Here is an 11390-nt window from a genome sequence, read left to right as displayed (position 1 = left end):
CTGACATTCACAAGACCAGACCCAACAATGCAGACAAGCTGAAGGCTGCTATCAAAACAACCTGGGCTTCCATAACACCTCAGCAGTGCCACAGGCTGATTCTCTCGATGCCACGCCGCATTGATGCAGTAATTCATGCAAAAGGAACCCTTACCAAGTATTGAGTACATTTACTGTACAGACTTTTCAGTACGCCAACATTTCTTAGTTTAAAATCAATTTTTCAGTTGGTCTTTTATAATATTCTAATTTTCTGAGATAATGACTTTTGGGTTTTCATTGGCTGTAAGCCATAATCCTCAAAACAGAAATAAACACTTGATATAGATCACTCTCTGTGTATTGACTCTATATAATATATGCGTTTCCTTTTTTGTATTGAATTACTGAAATAAACTTTTTGACGATATTCTAATGTATTGAGATGCACTTGTATATGTGTATACAGTTGTGCTCAAAAGTTTACATACCCCGGCAGATTTTTTGCTTTCTTGGCCTTTTTTTTATAGTATATGAATAACACAAAAAAAAATGTCCACTCATTGTTAATGGTTGGGTGAAGCCATTTATTGTCAAACTACTGTGCTATCATCTGTGTTTGTAACATGGGGTCAGCCCACATGGTGGTGGTGTATCCTCCAAGCCCGCTCGTCCAGGTGGACACATGGGATTCATGCAGCGATCATACGGAACACAGATGTAAACAGACAAAATAACACTTTAATAAAGTGTCAATCTAATAATAAACAGATAAGTGACAGGAACAGAATTACACACCATAACTGATAGAAACCTGAGACCAAGCGGCAGCGATATAGGCGACTGTAAACCAGTTGCAGGACATTGCTGACTGAAAGACAGATGTGTTATAGACAGGCAGAGTCAAGTAACAGATGGAAAGATGAGTTGAGACCACAGGCTGAGGCAGGCATAGCATAACTGATGACCGAAGACTGACAGGCGGCAGAGATACTGATGGATGGACACTGGATGGAAGTAAAAGACAGAAAACTCACTGGAGTCATACGGATGTTCCACAGTCATGGAACAGAAGATTGTAGATCTGAGCAGGTTGCTAACAGGATTCCAGATTTCACAGCAGGCATGAAGCAAGCGAACCTAGTCCAGGATAGTCCTTCGGAGCTCACATCAGGCAAGTCTCCATCAGTAAATCAAAGGCAATACCAGGGCGCAGGTAAGGTCCTGGAGACCCTTAAATAAGTCCAAGCAGATCATGCAATAGCAGGGTGCAAGGCTCCCTGCAAAGCCTGAAGTGGAGAGAACCCAAAACAGAGGCAGGAGTGTAACAGTGTTACATGTATGTGCTGTCTGTTACAGTATAGAAATGTTCAGGAATGGAATTTAAAATTTTAACAACTGGTTCCTTAACTTGGAGTGATTGATGCCTGCAGTGTAGTACATTTAGTATAGATTACATTTCTGTCACAAATTAGATCACCCTATAAGGTCATTTCTCATGTATGTGTCGGCCACTCTAATACGAGCCCCATATGATAAGCTCATCCATTTTTTGTTCATTTGTTCATTTTTACCATCAATATGGCATTCTGTTTCTCGTATTCAAAAGGATAAAAATGTACATGTTTCAAGCTTGGTATTAGTGAAAAATGGACAGCCCTTGGATGATGCAAGTGCAATTATTTTTATGGACACTGTGAGGATTATGGTGAGGAATATTCTGGGAAATATTATGAGAATATGACAAAGGTCAGTCAGCTGTCACTGTACATCCAACCCCCCCTGCACTGCAGCACAGAATCACCCCAGATTTAATTAAGATTACAGAAGAATCTCGAGCTAGAGCAAGTACCCCTGCTCAATGAATTGTCAACCCAGGATGGAGGCAGAGAACTATAAGTTTATAACCGAGCCTCAAAGGACAAGTCCAGTCTGGAAGGAGCTAATGAAAGAGTTACAATATTGGGGACTGTGTTGCTCCCACAAATAAGGTAGGCACATTTCCAGACTCCTGACAGCAAGACGCACATCGCACACTTTTCTCCTAAAATGTGAAACATGCTTAGCAGTCAATAATTAATAAGTCTCCGAGGGAAGCCCACAGACCTAGCATGATTCATATCTATAGATAGTTAAAATAATAACTGTAAAGATGATGGTCATATCTTCTATGTGAGATGCTCAGGACCAGAGATATGGGGAAAACTGAAAATCTATATTTCCCTGGAAAGTAAAAGGCACATCCCAAGTCCAGCGCAGTCTTAGGTCACCAGGTGGGAGGAGACATGGAATGTGCAGGGATTGATAACCTCAGTGCGAACATCTTGTGGGTGTTCTTCTCTGGGTGATCACATGTGATCAACATGTGTTAGATGTCCCATGAAAACTTGTGGCTCCACATCACCCCCCTGAGCCAGCCAACCCCAGGCCTATTCACAAAGGAACAAGGTAACTGATCCATCTGTATATCTGTTTGTAACCACATCATATCTGTAAGTGTACTTCTGACATATATATTCTGTAAATCCCATCTTGTATATAGTGTATTATCTAGTGTGACCTTAAGGCAATTAAATATAAAATTTAAAAATTTAATTACTATTATTATTATTTATTATTATAGCGCCATTTATTCCATGGCGCTTTACAAGTGAAAGAGGGTATACGTACAACAATCATTAACAATACAAAACAGACTGGTATAGGAGGAGAGAGGACCCTGCCCGCGAGGGCTCACAGTCTACAGGGAAGGGGTGATGGTACATCTGTGGGTGTTGCTTTTATCTCGATTTCCGAACCCCACATCCGTGAGCTCGGTTTAACATTACACACTACCTGGACTTATTTCTGGCCTGGTAATGGACGGGGAACTGGTGGCAGTCTACCGCACTCTACGGGACCGGCAGGATTCTGTTCCACTGGGGATAGTGGAAAGTTCCTGTCAGACTGTTGGGGTTGTGGGAGAGCTGGATGTCACACTGGAGGTTGCGTAACCTGCTCTTTTCCCCTTCCTGTGCCTCCCTGTGCTCACGGGTACCGGAGATGTCAGTGTTGCATGGTGCCAAATGGACCTTACGTACCCCTTGGGGGTACAGATTGTTCCATGTTGGTGGAAGTGACTAGGTTGTATCTCGTGGCTCCGATGTATTAGAGACATCAGGTAGAGCTGCACAGCGTGGTTTCATCATAGAAACATGGTCGCGACTGAGCAGAGGGACGTGCAAGTGACCCTCCTGTTCATGACAGACCCTTTCAATAAATGGGTGTGTTTGATCCCAAAATAGGTAAAAATTGTGCATGCCTCTGTTTTTTTGCAGTCAGCAAAAACATCAACATGCCCAAATGCTACAATGGGTTTTATCCATGAAAAACACAGAATATGCACATGAAATACTAACATGGGAATACTTTCTTAGCTTCCTCCTTATACTTGTCCTCAGGATCCACTCTGGCTATGCTTCATAAACTGCCCTGGATAAGCAAGTCCTAAAACTGGATATACAAAAAGCAATTATCATAATGTTCTGTATTTGTATTATGTTATGTGCACACAAATCCTTTTCAGGCAGATTCTGTTTGGAACCTGCTTTAAAAAGCACTAAAAAATGTCAAAATGTCAAAAAGAATGAACTAATGCACTGTAATGTAAAAAAGTGTTTTGTAATGTCTTTTAACCACTTCAAGCTTTGAAAAGCCTTGAGGATCCTAAAAGAAGTGACCAGACCATGTTTCAAGTGGTTTCCAGTTAGAAGTCGCTAATATTTATAATATTTAAAATGTAAAAAAAAGAAAAACCCTGGCCACAACAGATACCCGAAGATGACTTCAGAAAAGACAGTTCCTTTCCTCACGGTATTTTCATACTGTGTCTTTTTGTTGTCGACATACCCACATGGTTTTTTAATCTGAAAACACTGCAGGAAATTGCCGGTGGTCTTTTTTGTTGTCTTTTTGGACATTTTTTTGTTTTACAATCTATACAGTATATCACAATTTTTGTACATTTTTTTTATATCTTGAAATATATTGACACTTTGGGCACAATTTGGCCATTTTCACTTAGGGATCTACCCCTTTTTTTTTGCCAGCGGTTTAGACATTAATGGTTGTGTGAGTTATTTAGCGGGCACACCAAATTTACACTGTTATACAAGCTGTACACTGACTACTTTACATTGTATCAAAGTGTCATATCTTCAGTGTTATCTCATGAAAGTTATAATAAAATATTTACATTCACTTTTGTGATGTACTGTATTTATTTTAGTGGAAGTATGGACTGGTCACTTCTTGTAGTAGCTTTAAGGCTATGTGTGCACAGTTTTTGCGCGCTTTTGGGGTGCGTTTTTGGGCTCAAAATTGCATGACTTTGCTTCCTCAGCACAAGTGATGTCGCTCGTGAAAGCACCCGCCCCTGTCGTTTGTGCGTCATGGGAAATCGCTGCCTGTGCCACACAATATCGCTAGTACCCGTCACATGTACTTACCTTCCTAGCGACGTCGCTGTGGGCAGCGAACAGCCTCTTTTTTAGGGGGGCGGTTTGTGCGGCGTCACAGTGACATCACACGGCAGGCGTCCAATAGAAGCGGAGGGACGGAGAGCAGCCGCATGAAACTCACGCCCACCTCATTGCCGGAGGACGCAGGTACAGTGTTGTTCGTCATTCCTGGGGTGTCACACGTAGCGATGTGTGCTGCCTCACAAACGACGAACAACCTGCGTCTAGCACCATCAACGATATTTGGGATTTGAATGACGTGTCAACGATCAACGATTAGGTGAGTATTTTTGATAGTTAGCGGTCACTCGTACATGTCACATGCAACGATGTCGCTAACGAGGCCGGATGTGCGTCACGAATTCCATGACCCCAACGACATCTTGTTAGCGATGTTGTTGCGTGTAAAGCGGCCTTTAGACTTTTGAAGTCTGAAGTGATTAAAAGAAATGCTAAAAATACAGAACATACATTGTGTGCACAATTATTAGGCTAGTGAGTATTTTTGACCATATCATCATTTTTATACAGCTCTTCCAACTGCAAACTGTATAAACTTTAGTATTTATTAGATGAAGCAGATCAGGTGATGTGTATTAGTATAATGAGGGAGAGTGCTGTCTAAGGATATCTGCATCCTTTATCAAGGTGTGCAGAATTATTAGGGTAAGGCTATGTTCACACTTTGCGTTTTCACCTGCGTTTCCGCTGCTTTTAGAGTCAGTTTTGAACTGCAGCGTTTTTGTGCCCAAATGCATGCGTTTTGATTTTCCATTAAAGTCAATGAGAAATCTTGAATTCTTGTACACACTTTGCGTTTACAAACGCATGTCAAAATTTGCATAAGTTTGGTCAAAAACCATGCGTTCAGAAAAGGACCCTGTCAATTGTTTTTGCCTTTTTAGTTACGTTTTCATCACATTGAAGTCAATGAGAAACGTACTAAATGAACTTTTGTCAAAATTTCATCCGTCTCATATGCGTTTCATAGTCATATGAATTGCGTTTTGAACATCATGAACACAACTATGTAAATTCACCAATGACCACCCAAATAGTTAATTTTGCGTCACATCCGCTTAACAATAAATTGATCCATGTGCAAACAAGTTTGCAGCACAGATCAGAAACATTGTGTGGTTGCTCCATCAAAGCAGACTATAATATACAACATGACTTGGTATAAGCGCTTGAGATTGGATGTCTCCAAACTTATTAGTCTGGTAAGTTGTTTTATTTATTTATGATATTAAATGTGTAATCTCCTAAAATTGGAAGATTTTGATAATATACACGATATTATATTTATTTTTAAAATATCAAATAGAATAATATTATATTTATTTTTAAATTTTTTCGCTAACTTAAGGTTGAATCAATGCCATGTTTATGGGATCCCACGTCGCCTGAGTACATGCAAAAAAACAAACGTGACGAAAGCTGGTTATTGATCTGTCAAGAATTATATCCCCAATGGCATGAGGCAAATAAAAGCCTCCAAACTAAGATTGGTATGTGTTTAATTGCAATTTGAATCCTAATCTTCATTAAATATGTTACATTTTAGCAAAAAAGTTTTAAATTAAATTTTCTTTAAATACATAGAAAATGATGTACGGAAGCGATGGAGATCAGTCCGTGACAGATTCAATAAAATCAGATTTGAACCTGGTAAAAGTGGATCCTCGCCAGTTAAACCAAATTTTATTTATTATAATGATTTGAAATTCTTAAGTTCTGGCCGCGTTTTAAGACCGTAAGTGTTAATTTTTTTCAAAATTTTATATATATTAAATGAAGAACAAAAACAAAAATTTAGAAAATACATTTTTTAGTAAAATGCACTAATTTAAAAAAAATATTATTTTTTTTTTTTAATACAAAATAAAGGACCGACGGAAATATCGCTCCGAAAAAGAACATGGATAGATCACAAGATAATATCAATCCTGCACAAATACAACCAGCCATTGATGAAGAAATTAATACCGAACAAACACATCTGGAGTCTGATGTTGAAACCAGATCATTGGAACCATCTGTTTCCAATACAAATCAAGATCCCCAACCTGTGAGTTATCAGAAAGCAAAAGGAAAAAAAAAAAATATTCCAAGCAATAAAGAAATAAACCAAGATCAATTAACAAATCAAACTATTGAAATATTAAAAACAGCAACCCAAGATGATGAGTTTGACAATTTTGCCATTAGTGTCGCTTTTCGTTTAAGAAAATTACCTGAAAAAAAAAAAACCTCTGCATGTATGACTGCTATCTGTGGTTTATTGGCCTGTTTTGAGGATGAAGGTAAATTTCCAACAGGTGGTGAAATAGTTCATCTTTGTGAAAAAACATTTGAACAGAAAAACAACCCATTAGTTCTAACTCAGTCACAACCACATTTCCAAACAAACAAACAAAGAGTTGGTTTGTATTCTGAATGTCCGGATACATATTCTGCCCAAAATATACAACCTTATAACCCTATGAAACAAAGCAAAGAATATTCTCAATCTATTAGTGAGAATTATCACACAACTAATATTGTGAGAAATAGACCAAACGAACAAATGTCTGGTTTTTACACAAATGAATTATTTTCACAGCCATGATTTAGTCATTTTTGTTTTTATTTTTTTGCAAAATGGTTTTTTTCTCAAAACAAAAATTTAAAAAAAAAAAATGCATGTGCAAAATGTAAATTTAATTATGATGTTAAAGCATTTTCATTTGAATTAAAGATAGGATGATTTTGGTTTAGTATTTTGCAAACAAAAATACATAAACCATACTTATTATTAATACAACAATGGAAAAAAAGTATACTCTTTGTTGGCTTTGCTTTTTCGTGCATTTGTTTGTTGATATTGAAAAAATAAATGTCATCCCTTTAAACAAAAAAACTTTTGAAACATTTAATTGTTATTTTGCGGTTCAGCACCAACTGCACGGTATTGCCAAGTTAAGGCACCAACATCACTCATGAAATAATCTGTGAATTGATCTCTCACTGATACTCCTAAATTATTTAATCGACCAGATATTGAAGGACAAGGATGAAAGTTTAATGGTATTTCTTCCTCGTTAAATTCAAATCTGTATTTTCGCAAAAAATTATGTAGAACACAACAACTTTTAATAACAAAATCAACTGTTGATACATTTAATTGTATTGGGGTATGTAGAATTCGCCATTGGCTACTCATTATTCCAAATGTGCATTCTACATATCTCCTTGCCCGGCTCAATCTGTAATTGAATATGCGGCGGGGAACATCTAATCCTCGTCTTGGAAATGGACGTAGGAGATTTGGTAAAAGTGGAAAAGCTTCATCTGCCACAAAAACATAAGGGAAAGTAATTTCTGAGCCTGGTATTGGTGCAGGGGCAGGTATGATTTCAGAGTTATAAATTAATTGTATTCCGATTTGCGAATTTCGCAGTACACGTGAATCACCTGTACTTCCATGGGCACCCACATCAATTGCTATAAAATTATATTTTGAATCAGCAACTGCCATTAAATTTATCGAAAAAAATTTTTTATAATTAAAAAAATTAGAGCCAGAACGTGGAGGCTGCTGGATTCTGATGTGCTTGCCATCAATTGCTCCAATACAATTTGGAAAATTTGCTATATTAGAAAAATCATCAGCAATCTGGATTAAACTTTCTTCTGTAGGGGTAGGCATTACAATAGGTTGTAGGGTTTCCCATATTGCTTGACATGTTTCTTTAATTATTCCAGAAATTGTGCTTTTGCCAAGTCGGAATTGTAAATGTAGTGAAGAGAAATTTTCACCTGTAGCCAGGAATCTGTAATGTCAAATAATAATATTTTATTTTTTGCGAGATAAATATGTGATTAAATATTGTTATCAAATCAAATTTTTAGCAAAAATATATACCTCAAAGTAACAAGAAGTCTCTGTTCTGCAGATATTGCTTGACGCATATATGTGTCAGCGTGGGTAATTTTCGGTCTTAATAATGTCAGTAATTCATCAAAACCTTGTTGAGGGAGCCGGCAAAATGCTATGAATTTGTCATCAAATCTGAGTATAATAAGGTATATGAAATATTAATTAATTTTACTGTTCTAATTATGTTAAAAATTTAAGAGTAAAAAAAACAAAAAATATTAAAAAAAATAAAAAAAAAAATGAAAATATACTTTCGTAAATCCGCATATAAGAGAGCAAAATGCCCTTTGACATCACGATCCTGTAACAGGGGATGTACCCACATTCCTCTTGTCGTCTGCTGCTGTTGGTACTAAAATAAATATATTATGGGTTATATTTTAGAATTTAGGTAAAAATTATTTTAATAAATTAAAACAAATACCTGTAGGCTTCGTCTACGATTTAATAGCATCAAAATTAGTAATAAGCGATGCCTTTGCGACCTCCTTAAACGCAAATTCTGTAAAGTATTTGGCATATTCCAAACGAAGTAAAATAGCAGAGAAGCAGACTTTATGATCAAAGTCGGAAATGACATCAGTAGATCTCTATTTTGGCTTTTTTTTATTCTAAATAGACCCAAAACAACAATCAACTTTATTGCCAATAGTTAAGATGTGACAAACGCAGCAAGATTTTAGGTTCGGAAACGCAGGATAGTACATATATAAACGCTTGGTAAACGTAAGTTCTGAGCTTCGGAAACGTTAGGCAAACTGATGCGTTTAGGATGCATGTTGTGGCAAAAAGCCAAAAAGGCAAAAACATTATTGTTCTAAAACTTACGTTTTGAAACGCAAGTAGGACGACGCAAAGTGCGCACATAGCCTTAGAATGCACTTTGCTTTTTACCTGCTTTTTTGCTGCTTTTTCAACTGCAGCGTTTAATGCCAAAATGGATGTGTTCTGCTTTTCAAGCAAAGTCTATGGGAATTTGGGTTTCTTGTTCACACTATGCAGTTCAAACTGCAGCCTTTTTGTGGTAGAACTTTGGTCAAAAACTCAGCTTTGCAGTGCAAAACCCAAATGGCAAAAACAAGGTGCTAGATTGGTCACTGATATTTTTTTAAAATGTCAGAAATGTATTTTGCACATTTTGAAATATTTTATTTTCATCTGTTAAAGTACCAAATAAATTGGTCAAGTGCAAACCGATAAAAAGATATTGCATTCGGACCAATGTTATTCAATGAGACAGTGCTGATGAAAGTTTTTTCTTCTCATACCTATTCGGCGTAAGAAAAAAAATCTCTGCATACTACAGTTTGACTCTGAAATCGGATGATACTCACCTATTCAAGTCTATGTGTGTGAGAAAAACATTTTTACTTTCTTAAATATTCAGGGTTCATGTTTATGATCTGTTTGGATTGACCGATAGCACTGCAGTAGTTAAGTAATAAAATTATTCATCAAAAATACAAATTGCCTATAATTGAGCACACAGTTCACTTTTTAAATTGTTTTAGCGCCTATTCAGGTGGGTATTGCGTGCACATACCGATTTTGTGCATTTCGGAAGGTTTTAAAAGTGGCAGTTTTTTAGCCAAAGCCAATAATGGATCAGTTGCTTTTTTCTTTTCTTTTTTAAGTACACCGTACCTTGGTGTTTTTATCTAGATTTTTTAACTTTGATTTTCTCTTCTAGACCTCAATAGTAAAGATGAGTAAATTGCTTTACGTAATTCTGGTCCATGGTCCAGGTCAGTGTCTGCTGACTATAGATGACATGGCTTCAATTTCTGTATCTGCCATGAGTGTGTCACGTCCGAAGGTTACCTCTGGGGGATTTGGAATTAGGAGATCTCAACACTTAAATGATCGCAAATTCTCTGTGGAGCCCATGACTGTTATCCTGAATTGAAGTGGATTTACTTTAATTTAAAGGAGTTGTCCGACATTAGCTTAACAAAAATTTTTGAGTTTATCTGTGCTGTATTGTCATATAAATCACACCTACATTGTTATTTTTTGTTTTCTAACTTTTGTTCCTCTTGAATTCACCCTTTATTCTCTGCAGCTCTTGTTTACATTCAGATCCAGCAAACATGACCACTTCCTGTGCAAAACCTCAGTCAGAGCTGTCACCGCCCAGCCTCAGTGTCCAGCCCCACCCCAGTGTCCAGCCTCGCCCCCTGCCCGCCCCCTGCACACACATTCCATGTCAGTATTCTTCCCCAGCACCTGACCTGGTATCACTACAGCATTGTAAATAACAGCCCCACATCGGGCTCTGCACCGCACACATATGGCTCCGCACACGCACACATATGGCTCTGTACCGCAGTGATGAGTAGCTGCGCTGCGCTGCTTCTCATCAGCACTTTCAAATGTACCGGCATCGGTGATCTGTGATGCCGGTACATTTGAATGTGCGATCCTGGGCAGGGGGCCCGGTGCTGGCGCTGACACCATGGCAGCTGCCGCCAGGCCCCGCCCCCAGGTGACGGACCCCACAGCAGTGCAGGGGGAGGTTACTGGAGGTGCGGGGGAATGTGTGGGAGGGTGCAGGGAAGGGGGCGGGGCTCATCACACTGTAGACACCCAGCAGGGAGGCAACATGCTGTTCCACATTTGCATGTCAACATGGCCCTGCCCATGTAGACATGAAATGACCGGAAGCAGCAAAATCGCGGCAGGAGCGGTCACATGACCTCTCTGAGCCGGGGGAGAGGGGCTGACAGCAGGGCAGGTAAGTGGTCTCTATCTACTTACCTGCCCCAATGTAGCCCAATAGGGAAATAAAAAAAAAATGTCAAAGAAGCCGGATAACCCCTTTAATGCTGAAGGGGTTAAGAACCCTTTCCCTTCTGACTGAGATTACTCATAGCCCTAATCACAGATGAAGCATATTATCATCACTCCATTTCACTATATTCACCCACTCCTGGATTAACTCCATATTAGTCATAACTCCTCTATAATGACCACTTTGAGGGAGCCTATCT

General features: G+C 38.3%; 1 protein-coding gene across 1 annotated transcript; it reads left to right on the top strand.

The window, feature by feature from the left end:
- The first annotated feature begins 5854 nt into the window (after nt 1-5854).
- On the top strand, nt 5855-7244 carry LOC142295024 (uncharacterized). The gene is made up of 3 exons (XM_075338094.1): nt 5855-5989; nt 6084-6234; nt 6369-7244. The coding sequence occupies exons 1-3, from the start codon at nt 5857-5859 to the stop codon at nt 7087-7089; spliced, it is 1005 nt and encodes a 334-aa protein (XP_075194209.1). The 5' UTR covers nt 5855-5856; the 3' UTR covers nt 7090-7244.
- The last annotated feature ends 4146 nt before the right edge of the window (nt 7245-11390 follow it).

This window comes from Anomaloglossus baeobatrachus, chromosome 3, assembly GCF_048569485.1.
Source record: "Anomaloglossus baeobatrachus isolate aAnoBae1 chromosome 3, aAnoBae1.hap1, whole genome shotgun sequence".
In the NCBI taxonomy this organism is placed as follows: Eukaryota; Metazoa; Chordata; class Amphibia; order Anura; family Aromobatidae; genus Anomaloglossus; species Anomaloglossus baeobatrachus.
This window is presented reverse-complemented; position numbering and strand designations above follow the sequence as displayed.